The sequence below is a fragment of the Culex quinquefasciatus genome, chromosome 2, assembly GCF_015732765.1.
Source record: "Culex quinquefasciatus strain JHB chromosome 2, VPISU_Cqui_1.0_pri_paternal, whole genome shotgun sequence".
Classification (NCBI taxonomy): domain Eukaryota; kingdom Metazoa; phylum Arthropoda; class Insecta; order Diptera; family Culicidae; genus Culex; species Culex quinquefasciatus.
This window is the reverse complement of record NC_051862.1, coordinates 132,592,497-132,612,277: the sequence shown is the minus strand read 5'-3', so window position 1 is coordinate 132,612,277 and position 19,781 is coordinate 132,592,497. Positions and strand designations below refer to the sequence as shown.

Genomic DNA, 19,781 nt, shown 5'->3' with positions numbered 1-19,781 from the left:
AAGGCGTGATCAGACAAATCTCGTCTCGAAAAATGCCACTGGGGCCGACCCATGCCAACAGGGGTTTTGGAATGTTGGTTGAATCTTACCTCTTTTTTGAGTAATATTACTCAAAAAATGTGTAACAATGTGATCCTGATGAAAATTCACCGATTCCTGATGTAATGCTCACCTTCAAATTTGACTTTTAAACTTGAAAATCAAAAATTCTCATAGAAATTGTGTGTATTTTTCTTTCATTGTATTTTTTTACGCAAAATCGTCACCATGAATATTATCATCTTTTTTTTCAGTGACGTTTACCACTGCACCAGCCCGAGCAGGGATAAATAACACAGGAATATCAAGTCCTAGTATTACTTGTGGAAATTGCAGCGACAAAAATGTGCAGCAATGCACTTTTTTTGCATGAGCAATTCCAGCCCTGAACAGGATTTTTCAGGTACTTTTTTTCGACCCCCTCTTCGACAAACTTATGGTAAATTGGACAAACTTTCTGGTAAAATATTTTCGAGACTGAAAAATCAAGTCTGTCATATAGAAATTGCCAAAAATAATAAAAACCTATTTTTTGCAATTCCGTCGTGAAACTACTTACTTTTCCTGTCATTCTTGAACGACGAAATAGCCTACTTTTCTGTACCAAAAATAACTGAATCGAATAGCAACTCTTTTCAAAATAAATGCTGAAAAGTTCTATTTTTCAGCACTCAAATGGGTGCTGAAAAGTTGAACTTTTCAGCACTTGTTTTGAAAAGTAAAACTTTTCAACATTTTTTTTGATTTAAACGATTTATTGGCAAAATACATGAAAATTTGACATAAAATTTCGCTCAGTGTGTGTTTTTTGGAATTGCAAAAAATGTTGTATGGAACTCGTTGCAAAACTTGATTTTTTCAGCACTCTTCGTATTTATCCAACTCGGTGAACCTCGTTGGATAAATGTACGACTCGTGCTGAAAAAATCCTCTTTTTTTGCAACTTGTTGCATAAACTACTACGGTGGGTCTCGTGGCGCAGGGGTAGCGGCTTAGGCTGCCGATCCCGATGATGCTATGAGACGCGGGTTCGATTCCCGCCTTATCCACTGAGCTTCTATCGGATGGTGAAGTAAAACGTCGGTCCCGGTTTCTCCTGTCTCGTCAGAGGCGCTGGAGCAGAAATCCCACGTTAGAGGGAAGGCCATGCCCCGGGGGGCGTAGTGCCAATAGTTTCGTTCGTTTTTTGCATTAACTACTATTTCAACATTTTTATTTTTAAAGCCGCTGTCAATACTTTTATGTAAAATTGTCTGGAAAATCGATTCTCGTTTTCGGTTTTTGAAAATTTTGACTTTAGAACACTTTTCTAAAAAACAATATTAGTAAATGATTTATGTATTTTTTTAGGAGAGTTGCTCCATCCTTAATTTTTCGTGAGTCTTTTGTAACATCTTAGGCTATTTTCACAAAAAATAACTTTTAAACTTAAAAATCAAAAAATCCCATAAAAGTGGTGTGTATTTTTTCCGAGAGCCTGTCAAATTTCCTACAAGTTTGTCTTTGAGAAATTTTTGATACGATGCAACGGCTTCGAGTTGCAGCAGTTTTTAAATGAAATCGTTAGGTGAGCCAAACATTTACTTCTCTGTCGGACATTTACTTTTCTGTCGGACGGAAGGCGTGATCAGACAAATCTCGTCTCGAAAAATGCCACTGGGGCCGACCCATGCCAACAGGGGTTTTGGAATGTTGGTTGAATCTTACCTCTTTTTTGAGTAATATTACTCAAAAAATGTGTAACAATGTGATCCTGATGAAAATTCACCGATTCCTGATGTAATGCTCACCTTCAAATTTGACTTTTAAACTTGAAAATCAAAAATTCTCATAGAAATTGTGTGTATTTTTCTTTCATTGTATTTTTTTACGCAAAATCGTCACCATTTTCTAATGAATATTATCATCTTTTTTTTCAGTGACGTTTACCACTGCACCAGCCCGAGCAGGGATAAATAACACAGGAATATCAAGTCCTGGTATTACTTGTGGAAATTGCAGCGACAAAAATGTGCAGCAATGCACTTTTTTTGCATGAGCAATTCCAGCCCTGAACAGGATTTTTCAGGTACTTTTTTTCGACCCCCTCTTCGACAAACTTATGGTAAATTGGACAAACTTTCTGGTAAAAATATTTTCGAGACTGAAAAATCAAGTCTGTCATATAGAAATTGCCAAAAATAATAAAAACCTATTTTTTGCAATTCCGTCGTGAAACTACTTACTTTTCCTGTCATTCTTGAACGACGAAATAGCCTACTTTTCTGTACCAAAAATAACTGAATCGAATAGCAACTCTTTTCAAAATAAATGCTGAAAAGTTCTATTTTTCAGCACTCAAATGGGTGCTGAAAAGTTGAACTTTTCAGCACTTGTTTTGAAAAGTAAAACTTTTCAACATTTTTTTTGATTTAAACGATTTATTGGCAAAATACATGAAAATTTGACATAAAATTTCGCTCAGTGTGTGTTTTTTGGAATTGCAAAAAATGTTGTATGGAACTCGTTGCAAAACTTGATTTTTTCAGCACTCTTCGTATTTATCCAACTCGGTGAACCTCGTTGGATAAATGTACGACTCGTGCTGAAAAAATCCTCTTTTTGCAACTTGTTGCATAAACTACTACGGTGGGTCTCGTGGCGCAGGGGTAGCGGCTTAGGCTGCCGATCCCGATGATGCTATGAGACGCGGGTTCGATTCCCGCCTTATCCACTGAGCTTCTATCGGATGGTGAAGTAAAACGTCGGTCCCGGTTTCTCCTGTCTCGTCAGAGGCGCTGGAGCAGAAATCCCACGTTAGAGGGAAGGCCATGCCCCGGGGGGCGTAGTGCCAATAGTTTCGTTCGTTTTTTGCATTAACTACTATTTCAACATTTTTATTTTTAAAGCCGCTGTCAATACTTTTATGTAAAATTGTCTGGAAAATCGATTCTCGTTTTCGGTTTTTGAAAATTTTGACTTTAGAACACTTTTCTAAAAAACAATATTAGTAAATGATTTATGTATTTTTTTAGGAGAGTTGCTCCATCCTTAATTTTTCGTGAGTCTTTTTGTAACATCTTAGGCTATTTTCACAAAAAAATAACTTTTAAACTTAAAAATCAAAAAATCCCATAAAAGTGGTGTGTATTTTTTCCGAGAGCCTGTCAAATTTCCTACAAGTTTGTCTTTGAGAAATTTTTGATACGATGCAACGGCTTCGAGTTGCAGCAGTTTTTAAATGACAAAACACAAAAATATTTGAAAAACTTACGCCCTTCTCAAAGGCCACTATTGAGTGTAACTGGCTCCATATACACAAAAATGGCTTAAGAGCGAGTTTTTCACCAATGTGTAACAGGTCGTATCGAGGTGCTCCGATTTGGATGAAACTTTCAGCGTTTGTTTGTCTATGCATGAGATGAACTCATGCCAGCCTCTCTTAAAGGTCAACTTCAAATTCAACTCTCTTAGATGCATTGAAAGGTCTTCTGAAGCACTTCAAAATGTGCCATAGACATCCAGGATTGGTTTGATTAGCCATTACAGTATAGATTTTTCAAAACCTTAATATCTTTTCCAACAGCCTCCAACACCCATACTCCTATAGGTCAAAGATAGGCAATTTCATGGACTATAAGCCTATGGTAACTTTTTGGCCAACATTTTTTCAATTTTTCTACAACAAACAATTTACAACGTTAGTTTTTATCCTGCCGGCCTCCATAGCGGCACTTTTTGGTCTCAATTTTGTCATATTCGGAATCCTCGGACAATTTCACGTAGATTAGAAGTATTGGAGTTGTAAATTTGATTGGAAAAATTGCCATTTAGAATGAATTAAAATATTTTTTAACAATTTGTTGGATTAAGGGTAAAACAGGTTTTCGCCTACTTGATACAGCATTTGACGTATTGATCACAGAGTAACAAAGATCTATTTCTTTTTTCAAAAATGTTTTATTTAATTATTTTTTAAATCAAAATTACAATTCCAATACTTTTAACTTACGCGAAATTGTCCGAGGATTCCGAATATGACAAAATTGAGACCAAAAAGTGCCGCTATGGAGGCCAGCAGGATAAAAACTAACGTTGTAAATTGTTTGTTGTAGAAAAATCGAAAAACTATGAGAAAAACTGCGATTGGCCAAAAAGTTAATACCATAGGCTTATAGTCCATGAAATTGCCTATCTTTTGACCTATAGGAGTATGGGTGTTGGAGGCTGTTGGAAAAAGATATTAAGGTTTTAAAAAAATCTATTTTTGACAGTAATTTGCAAAAGCTAAGAGAAAAAGTCAAACCAATCCTGGATGTCTATGGCACATTTTGAAGTGCTTCAGAAGACCTTTCGAATGCATCTAAGAGAGTTGGAATTGATGTAGTTTTACGGAAATGCGAGCAATTTTAAGATTTTTTATGTTTTTTTGACCTCAAACTTCAAAGCCCGTTTACCCCACTTCCCTTTGTCGTAGAGGGCTCATATTTGGCATGAGTTCATCTCATGCATAGACAAATAAACGCTGAAAGTTTCATCCAAATCGGAGCACCTCGATACGACCTCTAGAACAAACCGAGCAATTTTTACAAATACTGCCTCTTAATGGGAATTGCTCAGATGATAAATTAGCACAAAATCATACCAAAATCTTGTAAGTGGAAGTCTCCAACAAAATCAAACTTTGTTATTCCAAGGGTTTTTTTTTTGGTATTGCTATTCCTATGCCTTTAAATCTCAAATTTTGATACAGTCCAGACTCGATTTCCAAAGGCCTTGACAAAATTTCACTTCGGATAATCGACGAAAAAAAAAAAATGTTTTGTTGTCTTTTTTCTTATTGTCAACCTTAAGATTGACTCAGTACTCGAATTTGATGTTAAAAGTAAAAAACTCAAAACAAAATGTTTGTGATTCGATTATACGAAGTCGCATACAAACCTTCGGATAACCGAACGTCTTATAATCGATACTTCAGATAATCGAGTCTGAACTGAATTGCTGGGGCCTTTCAAATTGATTATTTCAGCATAATTTCATGGTATTTTACCATCTATTAGGCGTCATCCATAAAGTATGTCACGCTCTAGGGGGAGGGGGGGTAAATTTTGGCTGATTTTAGCGTGACGTACTTTATGGATGAAGCCTTACTAGGCAGCCAAGGGCACATGTTGGTCACTGTTATAACAGCCGGTGTTACTTGTGCAACACAAAAAATTACACCTTTGGGCAAACTTTCAAGCAAATCGAATAGGGGTCGGTAGAGAATAACTCATAGATATATTGTAAGTTTTTTACAAAAGAGAAGTTTAAAATTTGGTTTTCCGCTTAACGGAAAGTTCTTTTTGCTAGATTTTAAATTGCTTTGTAAATTCCATTAAAATAAATTAATGGATTTTCTAAAGCAGTTGCCCCGACCCCTCTTCGATTTGCGTGAAACTTTGTCCTAAGGGGTAACTTTTGTCCCTGATCACGAATCCGAGGTCCGTTTTTTGATATCTCGTGACGGAGGGGCAGTACGACTTGAACATGCGAAAAAGAGGTGTTTTTCAATAATTTGAAACGGTGATGAGATAGAAATTTGGTGTCAAAGGGATGTAAAATTAGACGCCCGATTTGATGGCGTACTCATCCGAAAAACGTATTTCTCATCGAAAAACACTAAAAGTTTTAAATTCTCCCATTTTCCGTTACTTGACTGTAAAATTTTTGGAGCATGTCATTTTATGGGAAATTTATTTCGTCTACATTGTCCCAGAAGGGTCATTTTTCATTTAGAACAAAATTTTTCATTTTAATTGTTATTTGTAGTTCTACAAAGTTGTAGAGCAGACAATTACAAAATTTTTGATAAGGGTTTGCTTATAAACATCACAAGTTATCACGATTTTACGAAAAAAGTTTTAAAAAGTTGGTCGTCATCGATCATGGCCGTTCATGGTCACCCGCGACAGACACGGACGACGAAACAAAGAGAAACGCAAAAGTAACTTTTTCAAAACTTTTTTCGTAAAATCGCGATAACTTGTGATGTTTATAAGCAAACCCCTTATGTCTATATATCAAAATTTTGTAATTGTCTGCTCTACAACTTTGTACAACATTGTTACACTCTAAAAACAACCCTGCAAAAGAAAAACACGAAATTTTAAAATAAAAAATTTGTTCTAAATGAAAAATGACCCTTCTGGGACAATGTAGATTCGAAAAGTACATTAAATTTCCCATAAAATGACATGTTCCAAAAATTTTTACAGTCGAGTAACGGAAAATGGGAGAATTTTTAAAACTTTTTTAGTGTTTTTTTCGATGAAAAATACGTTTTTTCGGAATTCTGAGTACGCCATCAAATCGGGCGTCTAATTTTACATAAAAGTCCCTTTGACACCAAATTTCTATCTCATCACCGTTTCAGGCTGCAAATTATTGAAAAACACCTCTTTTTTCGCATGTTCAAAAATGGAAGGGGTCGTACCGCCCCTCCGTCACGAGCAAGGTTGAAAAAAAATCACTTCGAGCGAATAACGATTGCCTGAAGAAAGGCCCTCTGAGTATGCTTCGATCGTTTCTTTCCCGACTGACACTTGATCGCTGGCTGTGGCATAGACGAATAAAAATTTCAATGATTGGGTTTAGTCGTCAACTTGCTGCGATCTGATTATAATTTTCCCCATTTAACACCAGCAGTCATGGGTTGTTACAATCATCGTCTGCACTCTTGACGAATGACAGCTAGTCGTGGCAATTTGAGAATAAAGATTATTCCCAGCAGTCTTATTCGTGAGGTGTAACAGGCAGCGATTAATCGCCAAATTAATCATAGTCGTCGGATTTTCAACACTGGTCACGAGATATCAAAAAACGGACCTCGAATTCGTGATCAGGGACAAAAGTTACCCCTTAGGACAAAGTTTCACGCAAATCGAAGAGGGGTCGGGGCAACTTTTCCCGATTTCGTGTGAGTTGGTAGAGAATTACCCAAATATTATTGAATTCTATCACCCGTGCCGATTTCAATTCGACCAAGTTTCCACCCGACAAGCGAGGTAAAGCGGTCAGCAGGATGGACTTGTTGTTGAGCGAACAAAAAGTTGAAAAAAGTTCCGACAAGACAGCAAGAAGCAAGCGCATTCGACACTAATGGAGTGATCTGTATGCTCTTTTTTTTATAACAGTTTTTTCCCTCTTTAGTTGGCCGTTGTAAGGCTTGCGAGTTTCCCGGGGATGCACTTTTATGTGGTGGCTTATGCAACGTACCGGAACGCTTTGGGACCGGAAGTGGCGCGCAAAGAGGTGGATAATTTTTCATGTTTATCCTCACTTTTCATGTGGCTTTTGGAATCAATTCGCTCTGGATGATATGGGCAAGTGGCTTATGGAGTGCGATTGGTTTAAAAATTTCTTGCGTTGAATTATTTATAAGCGATAGTTCAATACTCTGGAGGACAAACACTCAGACCCAACTTTTTTGGTTTGATCAAATTGCTGAAACTAGATCGTCCCTTCTAGATGCTTCTTTTTGTAAAATTGCACATCAACCGAACTTAAATTGAAACATCGCGTTACAGCACTAAACCAACATCTTACATCACTCGCACGGTATTCCTACCACAGAGAGTATAACCTTTCTCTTGAACTCTCTGTTCCCGCTTTGTTGTGTACTCAAGAGTACGGAAGTGAAAACAACACAGCACTTTCTACTGTTGCCAGCTGTGCATAAAACAATATAAACTGTAAACACACTGCATATTGCTTGGCTTGGCTTTGCTCCAGTCGGAGGATGGATGGAATTGAATGAGGCTATAGAATGGGAGAAGTCTATAATGAAGTTTCAAGGCATACACTGGGGGTCCCGATCAATGGAATGTAGTTGAATGATGGTTGCAGAATGAACAATATTATTTTTAATGAAAATCTGTTAGGGACCATCCATAAACCACGTGGACACTTTTTGGAAATCTCAACCCCCTTCGTGGACAATTGTCCATACAAAAAAACTTTTTGTATGGAGCGTGGACAATCGCCATACCCCCTAAAGTGTCCACGTGGTTTATGGATGGTCCCTTAAATACTAAACTCCAATATTGATTCCTTCTGATTATCATAAGAAAAGATCCAGTGATTTGTAAGGATGTCTAGACGATCTTACAATTTTGCAGAACTCTATTTGATCAAATCTGTAATTTTTGCGATCAAAAACATAGTTCCAACTTTGTTGTAGCGATGGAAGATTGGTAGACTCAGGATTGGATTTTGTTATTCAAAAGACTTTCTTTTAAAATAAATTTATACATTTTCCAAACAAGAGTTGATAGAGAATTGTAGGATTTTCATCCTTCAAAATAATGTAAACAATATAAATATATTGACCGGGTAATAATAACCCGAAACAGACTATCCCTTACTGAAGCGTGTACTTGGTTTTTGACAGCGCATGAAAAGAGGTGCGTGTTTATGTTTTACGCTGTGGACAGTGGAGAGTGAACGACTGGCGCGGAAGGATGAGTGTGATTGAATTGTGCTGGAACCGGTTGGCGGAATCCGGAGCAGGACATGAGGTCAGTGGGTGGTTGGGAGGTTAATGATCGGCAGCGATGGTGCTGCGTCCGGAACGTCGTGTCTCAAGGAGTCCCGGTTGCGACTCTTCAAGAATGACCCAAATATAAACTTAATTAATTTTACTCAAAATAGTAATGACACTTATTACAAATTGCTTAATAGATTTGCTTTTTCTTTCAACTCGGAACACAACTCTCTGTTCCAAGGATCCAAGCCTTGCCACGTCGTACGACATCAGCACTGTAAACTTATTCACTCTTTAATGAAGTATGTCTTTTCTTACCCATTCTCTTTTTCCTCTTTCTTTTTCTTTCAGCTCTCCCTCCTCCGTGTGTGTGTGTACACCCCATCGTCTGAGAAGCCCGGTTCCGGATCACGCGATATACGGAACCACGTCGAGATTCCCTGCAACTTTTATCCCCGACACCCCTCCCGACTGCATACATTTTTAATAACCGCAATCAGTGCTCGTTTCACTGAACGTCGCTTCGTACGTCTCTCGTAACGATGGCAAGCAGTGTGATGCAACAGCCGTCGTCGGCCGGCCGGTGCCAGCACCAGCACTCCCCACAGCAGCAGCAACAGGTGCTCCAGACCCAGCAGCAGCAAATAGCCATCGAGATTGCGGCCGATCCGGTCCCTGGTCCGCTGGTTCCGCAGCACATCCACCAGCAGGAACTGCAAGCCCACGCCCTCCTGGCCCAGTGCCAGCAGCCCCAGGGGACGCTCCCGACGCCGAACGTGGACATTGTGCTGCGCGAATCGACGCGGGCCAATCTGGTCAGCCGGAAGGGCAAGGGTTCGTCGATCGAGGAGGGTGGTGGCGGCACCGGCGGTGGCGGTGGCCGGAGGAGTGGCCGCTCGGGAAGCAGCAAGGACGGCGGCAAGGGCGGCGATGGCAAGTCCGTGTACCGGAAATTCTTCAAGCGCATCAAGACCATTCTGGACGGCAACGACCCGGAAGCGAGCAGCAGTGAGTATTGGCTGGAATTTCAGAAAAAGACAGAAAGATGAACGTAATTGAAGTTGACTCGTAATGGAGTGATTTTAGTATTCTCTTGGCACCGGGATGGCGCTTTTTGAATTTGTTTTCCTTTGTTCGTGAAAATGTTGCAATCGTGTAATTAGATGTTCCCATTTCTTTCGCTGGAACTCGAAGAAAACGCGTTGTTCTTTTGACACTTCGTCAGATGTGTGCTATCTTGTGACATAGACCATTTTAGTCGAAAATGAGTTAATGATGACGTTTTGCTACACACTAAAAAATTATGAATTTTACACATGACATAATCTCAAACATCATTTAAAAACAATACATGTAAGCCAAAATGCAATGTAAAATTGTGGTAATTATCACACAAAGCTTCAAATTTTAAACGCACACACAAATCTAGAATTTTACATCACATGAAATAATAAACAAAACACTTTTGACTGAATTTTAAGTTTCGTTTAATGCACATGACTGGAGCGTGACTTTTGATGTAATTTTAAGTGGAATGAAACTTAATTTCACGACGCGACGATTCATCCTGCTTGACAGTTAGACAAATGTCAGCCATGTTGCGTGAAACAAAATTTTTGAAGCGGCTGCAGCTGAGGCTCAGTCTTCCTAGAAAAATCGACTTAAATTTGTTGGAACCAACACCTATCATCCATCGAGGACATTCATCTGGCATTAACAAAGGTAAATATAACTGGATTTCGTGTTTTCCAGATTAATTATTAGTAGTTTCAATGATTTTACAGATGCTGCTCTTCCTTTCGTCGGAGTTCGTTCCGGAATGTGCGCTCTGGCCAGGCCGAAGTGAACCATAATGCTGATAAAGACGGGATCAGATCAGCCGGGTGCTCAAGACCCGTTAAGATGAACTCAGCCCGGTGAGGAAAAAAGTGGCACGAGAGAACTGATTTGAGGCGGACATCCGGGGAATCGTCCGTAATTTGGAGACGGGACCACACTTGACCTTGCGGGGATTTCAGTGGTCAAAACAACAAGTAAAAACAAAAGTGTTGTGACTGTGTGATGAATATTAAATTATTGTGATGAGTGAAATATTATTATGGCTATGTTCAATAAAAATTATCGATAAAATCGAATGTATCATGTTTCCTTTCATTTCGTGAGAATTATCCAATTCCAATAAGAATATTTTCCCACAAGAATTTCGTTAAATGTAATTTTACACGACTTCGGTTGATTGTTTGGTTCGTGTAATTTTCAAATCAGACACAATCCTACGTCTTATTTCACGCTCCAGTTATGTGCATTGAATCAACAGAAAATTACACGATTTTTTCGAAGTGTGTATACTTAAAAAACACTACAAGATGCTTTATCCAGATTTTGGAAACTTGCTTCGGTTTCCCGGATATCGCAATACACACATGTGACATAGACCAATTTATCATCAAAATGATTGTGCACACTTGTGACACTTGTTGTTGTTGGAAAATGTGGAAAAATTTTCTTGTTCTTCACAAATTTATGTACACACATGCTTTCTTAAGGCAATGTAACCTTTTGTTTATAAAAATATACTGATTAAGTCGATTAAACAATTGATTTGAGCATATTTTAGTTTGTATGGGAATTCTGTGCACACTTGTGACATGTAGTACAATTTTACTTCGAAACACACTTGTGACACGTGCTTTTCAGATTTTTGTTTACATTATTTACTGTATCTTCTAACTGCACCCAACTGGCAGTCGCATGATTGTGATGCATGGCGGCATGAAAGTATATCAGAATCTGCATGAAATCTGTCCTCATGCATTTTTTGCGATATAGGAGTATGACATTTTTGCCCGTTACCGACAATTATCGACATTACCGACGGCTTTTTGGTTGTATTTCAAAAAAAAAACAACACTTAACAGAACGAGGATTGAACCACCAACTTCTTGGTTATTGATCCGACACGCTACCACCGCGCCATGGACGCTTGATGAAAAGTGAGTGAAAGAGCACCAACATATGCTTCTCTTTGGAGTGTTGCTCGGGGACGGGCCAGCTTTATATGTGTTGGTGAGAACTGCAGATCGCTGAAATTTTTACACGCGGGCAAAAATGATCTACGGGCTTGCTGCAAAAAATGTTATAAAATATGACATTTTCTGCAGCAAATCCAATGTTGCAGATTTTGAGATATATTTTTCCGGTTTTATCCCTTATCCCCGAATCCCACTTTCCCGAATCCCATATCCCCGAAAATCATTTCCCCGAAAATTCCACATCCCCGAAAATCATTTCCCCGAAAGTGCCACTTCCCCGAAAATCATTTTCCCGAAAATTCCACATCCCCGAAAATCATTTTCCCGAAAATTCCACATCCCCGAAAATCATTTTCCCGAAAATTCCATATCCCCGAATGTCATTTACCTGAATGACCATTTTACCGAACTGCCGTTTTCCCGAATTTACATATACCCGAATGGTTACTTCACCAAAATATCAAATTTTCCGAATGATGACCTACACATAAACTAAATTGTTTTTTTTTATAAAAGTATGACGTTAATATTAAATTCTCCTACGTGTTTTGTAAGATTAAAAAAAAAACAAATAACCGTAGAAGGCCATTAATAAACCACGCGGATACTTCAAGAGTGCGGGGTATTGAGATCATCCACGTTCCATAAAAAAAGATTATTTTTTGTAGCGACCATTTTCAGCAAAGGACAATTTTCCAAAACGGTATCTACGTGGTAAGGATAGAACAGCAACGATAGCTTCATGCGACGACTCGATGTGCAGGATTCTAGATTTTGTTTAACTGAACTAATTTGTCTTTATCAATTTTGGCTGGATGAAGGCTTTGAACAATTATTTTTTTATTTTTTTACGTCCAATCCGAGTTCTGCGACCAACACTTTAATCAAATCTAAATTGTTGCTTATTGAATTACAAAAAGCATTTTTTGAATATTTCATCACCGCCATTTGAGATTTAAAATAACTAAATCACTGTAAAGTAGTTTAGGGGCTATACTTAAGCTCGACAGCTGATTTTGGTTGCCAAGGTCCCGAATAAAAATTACAAATTTTTGCGGTAGTCGGGCCTGACCGTGTGTCAAACACGTTCTGACCTGAAATCCCTTTGGCCCACTTACATCAATTTGAATATTCAAAATTCAAGTGAAGCTCGGAATGTTTTGAACGTTCAATAGAGTAATCAACGTTCGTTTGTATTGCGTGTACGTACACAAAAAATAAGTGAGGTTAAATGTTGTCTGCCAGCAAAATCAAATGGTGCACTAGTGTGTGTACGCGAAACGTCATAAAGCTCTATTGTGGACATGATACTTTATTGATCGCTACTTCCCCAAACCCGGTCAGGCGGGTATGGCCGTTGTCCAGAACCGCGCGCGGTTCTGGGCAACGGCCATACCTGCCTGACCGGGTTCGCGGAAGTGGCGTTCGGGGAAATGGCCGTTCGGGATTATGGTCATTCGGGAAAATGATTTTCAGGGATGTGGAAAATTAGGGGAAGTGGCCATTCGGGAAAATGGTTTTTAGGGGAAGTCGCCATTCGGGGATGTAGCCGTTCGGGGAAATGGATCGTTCGGGGAAATGATTTTCGGGTAAATGACATTTCGGGAAAGTGTCTTTTCGGAGATGTGGCATTCGGGGAAATGTCTCTTCGGGAATGTGGGTTTCGGGGAAATGTCATAGATTCATTTTTCCTTTGGGTGTGGTGTAACCAAACTAGTTGAAACTTGGAGCGTTTGTTAAGCGATAGTATACAAACCGATTGCTTCAAAAAGTTTGGCTCTATCATTCATAGTTTTGAAATTATTTACCAACAAACTTTAAAAATCGATTTTCTCGAAAAGTACTAAATGGTCGTTGTCACAAGATAGCACACAACTGACGACTTGCTGATGTGAGCAACATGTTTTTCGTTTAAAAGATTGCTCCATTATATTATAAGGCATATTGTCGTTTTATGGAGACGCTCGGTATTTTTCAGAATTTTTTCACAATATTTTTCAGAAAAGTGCAACGAGCATATTAGAAAATCTGTATCTTAAGAAGTGAATTTCTAGTCCATTTGGTGTCTTCAACATAGGGAAAAATGGGAATCCTTGTTCCCCTTTGTCGTTTCGCGCATAATTCTCTCAATTTATCACAAAATAAAAAAACATTTCTAATTTTCTACATTGCTAGGGATGACTTAATCCCCCGTCAACATTTTGAAAAATCTTGAGCAACATTTAACCAATGATATACTTTCTATAAGTTACAGTTATTTCATATTTACCTGCAAGGGAATCTCAAAATATTCAAAAACTTAAAATAATAATATTTATACCAAAATTGAGTATTCAGCATTGATTTGATTTGAAGATTCAAAAAACCGGTTCATACTTCAATACCGTCAACTAGGTCGAATCGGAACTGTAATCGGAATCGGGAAAGTAATTTTTGAAAGCAATCAGGATGCAATAGAAATACCATGTTTTTGCCAAAACCTTACCTATTAATGCTTACAATATTTTTAAGAATTTCTGTTAAATGTGTATGTAAATTTCTTTGATATTTATGTAAAAGAGATATTTTCCCTATGGTTTAATCTTTGAAGGTGTCTTAGATATACCTAGCAAAATTGAAAAATGTGAAAATGTTTTCGGAAGAAATGAAAAGTTTCATCGAACGGTGTAGAAATTTTGGGAATTACACACCCAAAACTGGGCTGCGTTCGTCCCAAAACTGGGCTGCGTCGAGTCGAGGGAATAGTGGTACCATTGATGGACACAGAGAACACAGCTCGAGATGAGCGAGAGAATTATTCCCTCGAGGTTCATTTGCAAAACAAATTCATCCGCCAACACCATTTTTTTTCTGTACAGGTTTCTCTATAATTTAAAATATATGCATTTATTGAAATAAAACGTTGCTTAAATTTATTTCGAGTTTCCTGTATTTCTTTGAATATTACCAGTTTTCACTTGCTTTCAAATATGAGCATTGCTTGAAAATTTTAAAAAGATTTCATGAAGAACTTCCTCGAGTTTTGGCACTGTAATTTTTTTTGTTGAAAATCTTTTGATGTTTTAGTTTTTCTTCAAACATGAACAGTTGTTTGAATATTAATTTAAATTTAAATTCTTTTAAACGTGAGCAGCACTTGAAAATAAAAATATTTATAAAGCGATGAATCCTATCGAAAATTGCGCTGGGGTTTTTGCATCTTTTTAAGCAATAATAAAACCATCAAAGTTTTCAGATAAAATTATTTATGCAAACAACAAAAAGCTATTTGACTTCTTCAAATATTTTTACTTTGTAAAAAAAAGATGTGTCAGTTGATTTCTTCTACTGAATCTGAAAAAAACAACATTCAAACAACAACAGTTAGGAAAAAATATTACTTATTTTTCATGAAGTTTTCATCTCCATAGAGCAAACTTGTTATAAGCTAGCACAAGAATGAATAAATGTTAAATTCTCGGGTCTGGAATAAGTTGTCTCTGTACATTTACTGTGTGTTTCACTCAGTACTTGTACAGAGCCAAATTAGAAGGCTAAAAGACTTAATCACACACACACACATACTTTCTCAAATGGCCCTTCGCTGACTTAGTTTTCCGTCCTTTATATCTTCGTCTATGACTCTTAGTTGACCTATCCACCTAAAATTTCATCATCTTTCTTTTAAAATTTGTGTTAGTTTTCACCGAAAAAGTCGTATTAAAATCTAATTAACAGAATTGGAAGTACAAATTGTATACTTGGTAATTTTTTACCGTGTTAATGATTCTCGTAAACTCGCAAACATCTCTTGAGGAACTTGAAAACTGTCAAAAGCATCGTAGGTCTTAGTTTTGTTCAGTTGGCAAACAAAATTTCCTGCAACGGGATTCCAGCTCAAGAATGCTGTGTTGAGATAACTCCATCGCTGAATCATGAAATATCCTTATGGAACATTGCAACAGATTTGGTAAACTTTCCTACATTCAAATACCTTGCTACCATTCCCAAGAAACGAAAATCAACACACTGAGAATTTCCAACCCTTCACCTGGGAAAACACCAACAGAACAAACCAGTTCCGCGCTCAGTACGATTAATTCCACTCTGGTACCCTTAATTAGTCGGATTCCTTGGAGGGTCTATCACACAGAACACACACATTCTTCACATCCTGCTGAGCTGCTGAGGCAGTCATCATCATTCCTGCACACACCATCTCGCACACTCGGGCCATTAGGGATAAGTAGATGATTGGCATTCACCTGGGTTTCAAATATTCAACAGGTTTTGGCCTTTAAGGTGGCATGGCACTATAGGGGGAAGTGGCCTTTAAAAGCACCATCCTGGCGCATGCAAACTTGACCATGTTTCTTTCCCCCGGCCTCTCCCTAATAACACGTGTTGTTATGCATTACCGTAGTTAGCATGTTGCCGCGATGGCGGTGTTACACATCATTAAAATTTAAAAGCACAACCACGCATAATTTCAACCCCATGTGAGCTGGGTGGGACAGGTTTACTTGGGTGCTGGAGTGGATTTTCAAACTTAAACTTTAGGGCTACTCCTTTCTTCCAAAGGGGGCAGGGTGGATTAGCATTGGCAGTGTGGTTGTACAAATATTGAACCGTGAGCTTAAATTTAGAGCAATTAACGCGTTTTGTGATTAGGCTCAGGAAAATTAGAGTTAATGGTCTACAAAAGGAGAGTGAGGGTTGCTTTAAGATGTGGGGGCTGTACTTTGTGTACTGTGAAATATAATTGGATTAAACTCAATTTAATTGAATTTTCCTTTGGAATATGGGGAAAGCTGGTACAAAATACTACAGATTTATTTTAAAGTTAATGAAGTCTCTGCCCAATTGTTGTCCGAACAAGGGATCGATCCGTTACGATCGTTATTTTAAGCACGTATCTTTCGATTCAATTTTCATACCGACCATAACAATTAAAATGAATATGGTAGAGGAGAAAAAATAGCAGTCACGGTCATTATCGACAACAGTTTATTTTAATATGCCTAACGACCTGGGTCCAATTAAGCATAAAATTGACGTTTTGGATGACGCAGCCAACATCATCAGATCAATTAATAGTATTTTGTTCTAAAGATTCACTCCATTTCACCGAAGCTACAGCACAGCATAGCGATTATTGTTTTTCCACCGCACCACAAAAGCACTGCCCCGGCTAAATATACACACAATTTTGAAGGGAGCAAACTCCCTGTAATATCGGCGAAGCCGTTGGAAGACAACAACTGGTGGTGGCTAAATTTATAAATTTTATTATTCTCAAATTGGACGTTGTTGGAGAAGTGAAATGTAAACCAACCAGTGCAGTGGCGGACGACGCCGCCCGGATGAGGTGATCTGGCTAAACCAAAGCAGATCGTTGTTTCTTCAACGGGGAAGATTTTTTTGGAAGTTAGTACAATTTTTTTTATTTTCTTATTTTGAACATCAAATTCGAACTCTCAATTTTGAATGGTTGATCGCCTTAAAATTACTAAATCCCTATTGTAATATTATCCCAGATGTTGTGGCCACCATTTTGGATAAAAAAAAATAGAGTTGTTTACTGCCTGAATTTGTTCACTTGTTAAATGTAACTTTTTATATTTATGTATAATTCGTGAAATTACACATTTTCAGGGATAATATGCATAACTGTTTTTTTTTATTTCCTCTCTTTCATTTGTCTTCCAAAAATTAGTTCGTTGCTCATCTGAGAACCGATTTCATGAAAAATGAGCACTTCGACGTCGTCGTGCTATCTTGTCGCACCCGCCATTTTGACGTTCCGAGAAAAACGCGTTTTAATGTTTGACCTTGAATATACAAAAACGAGAGCACGCAATGTAAACAATAACAAACACGTTTTGTTTGGCTGACCATTCTGTGCATTGTCCCAAAGTTTGGTTGAAGTTGGTTGCTGGAGTCCCGAGTTATAATTACAAATGTTTACGGTAGTCTAGCTTGTACGTGCGACAAACGCATCCTGACTTTCCTGGCCTGAAATCCTTTGGCCTTTTGTCGCACTTACATCAATTTTCATGGAGTGACAAGATAGCACGACAAGATTGAAACTACTTTCATATGTAAAGTGACAAAAATGCACGGAGTTTTTTCGGTTTTTGTTGAATATCTCAGGATTGAAATCGAATTTTGGGGATCTGTGAAGGTCAAAAGGTGAGGCATCGTGGGCTGCACAAAATGGCGTTCTTAACTCAGTTTGGCCCAAAATGCACGTACGACAAGTTAGCACGATGGCGACGACTTGAGCAATTCTCTACGAAATCTGCCAATTTCGACCATTTTTATTTTTTTATTTGGCTCAAACTTTGTGGGGACCTCCCCTATCTATTTTGTGTCATTGGTTCACCCATACAAGTATCTATAGATACAATTTGGGCAGCTGTCCATAAATAGTAAGTAGGGGAAATAAACCCATTTTAAGCCTAATAAGCGGTCTTGTTTGAATGATGCTGGATAATCTGGAGTGTTCCTTGTAATTCAGTAAAACCAAGTACACCAACAAGTAGAGCAACTTTTTGTGAACATTTCTGTTTATTTTCACTTTTATTAAAAGTTATGCTATTCCTTTTACAAGCATTTAAAAAAAAAATATTTCAAAAACGCATTCTAATCAGTCGTGTGCATTGGGCCACGTCCATTTTTGTATTTTCAGCATAGTTCTTTTTTTCTTCCAACGCTCGTTTGGGTCTGCTTCGTGCTGCCGAAATTGATGAAATTTTGAGCGAACACTCACGAAAAGTAGCATTTATACACCCAAACGAAAAATATATCTCAAAATCTGCAACAGTGAATTTGCTGCAGAAAATGTCATATTTTATTACATTTTTTGCAGCAAGCCCATAGATCATTTTTGCCCGCGTGTAAACACGTCAGCGATCTGCAGTTCTCACCAACACATAGAATGCTGGCGCGTCCCCGAGCAACAATCTAGAGAGAACATTATGTTCGCGCTCTGTCCCTCACCATTCATCAAGCGTCCATGGCGCGGTGGTAGCGTGTCGGATCAGCAACCTAGAAGTTGATGGTTCAGTCCTCGTTCTGTTAAGGTTTTTTTTTCTGCAATACAATCAATCTGCCGTCGGTAATGTCGATAATTGTCGGTAACGGGCAAAAATGTCATACCCCTATATCGCAAAAAATGCATGAGGACAGTTTTCATGCAGATTCTGATATACTTTCATGCTGCCATGCATCAAAATCATGCGACCGCCGGTTGGGTGTAGAGAAAGTTTCCTGGCAACACCACAAGCGCTGCTGCTTGTTCTTTATTTGCCTTCGCTTCTCGCTCGGTTTTCTTCAGCCTTCGATTAGAATGGATTGTCAAAATTAAAACGTCAAACGACTTGGCGTGTTTGATTTCTTGATGGTGCTTGCTAATTATTTACATGTTTCGGGATTATTTTTCAAGTGAGTGACTAAGTAACGGTCAAAAGAACATGTTGCCGGTAGTTGGAAGCAATTTTATATCTTAAGCGCTTTGAAATCGTTAGCGCAAGTGAAAAGATATTGATGGCGACATTCGTTAAGCAGTTAACCTATGATCTTGCGTGTGGATGTGTGTGCCACCAAAATGATGAGAAATGGTCTCGCAAAATCGAAATTATGATTAAAAATTGCATTAAATTTGATCTTTTTGGCCAGTAAGACGCATATATTTGCGTGCTTACTCGAGGCGGTGCTGTTGCTGGTAAGTTTACAGCCTAAATAGTATTTTTGGAGCTAGCATCAAACTCTCCATATGAGGAAGATAGGTGTTTGATTAGAAAGGGTATATTTCCCCTAAATAGAGCAGTTCTCTAAGATTTCGGTCATTCGATTATTTTTTTGTATTTTGTAATCCGACTGAAACTTTTTTGGTGCCTCCGGTATGCCCAAAGAAGCCATTTTGCATCATTAGTTTGTCCATATAGTTTTCCATACAAATTTGGCAGCTGTCCATACAAAAATGATATATGAAAATTCAAAAATCTGTATATTTTGAAGGAATTTTTTGATCGATTTGGTGTCTTCAGCAATGTTGTAGGTATGGATATGGACTACACTGGAAAAAAATGATATACGGTAAATTTTTTTTTAGTGATTCTTTATTTAACTTTTTGTCACTAAAACTTGATTTGCAAAAAAACACTATTTTTTTATATGTTTTAGAGGACATCAAATGCCAACTTTTCAGAAATTTTCAGGTTGTG

At 38.0% G+C, this 19,781-nt stretch overlaps 1 protein-coding gene across 4 annotated transcripts in view; it reads left to right on the top strand.

Annotated features, from left to right (window-relative positions):
* The window catches only part of LOC6041061 (Kv channel-interacting protein 1), a 164,528-nt gene that overhangs the window by 95,050 nt on the left and 49,697 nt on the right, over window positions 1-19,781 (top strand). For 2 of the 4 annotated variants that reach the window (XM_038252017.1, XM_038252021.1), the window contains exon 3: window positions 8,894-9,550. In XM_038252017.1, coding sequence (XP_038107945.1) covers window positions 9,085-9,550 — 466 coding nt within the window. In that variant the 5' untranslated portion in view covers window positions 8,894-9,084. Of the gene's footprint in view, window positions 1-293; window positions 443-1,958; window positions 2,108-8,893; window positions 9,551-19,781 lie in introns of all 4 variants that reach the window. The other 2 variants (XM_038252020.1, XM_038252018.1) reach the window with 2 other exon arrangements.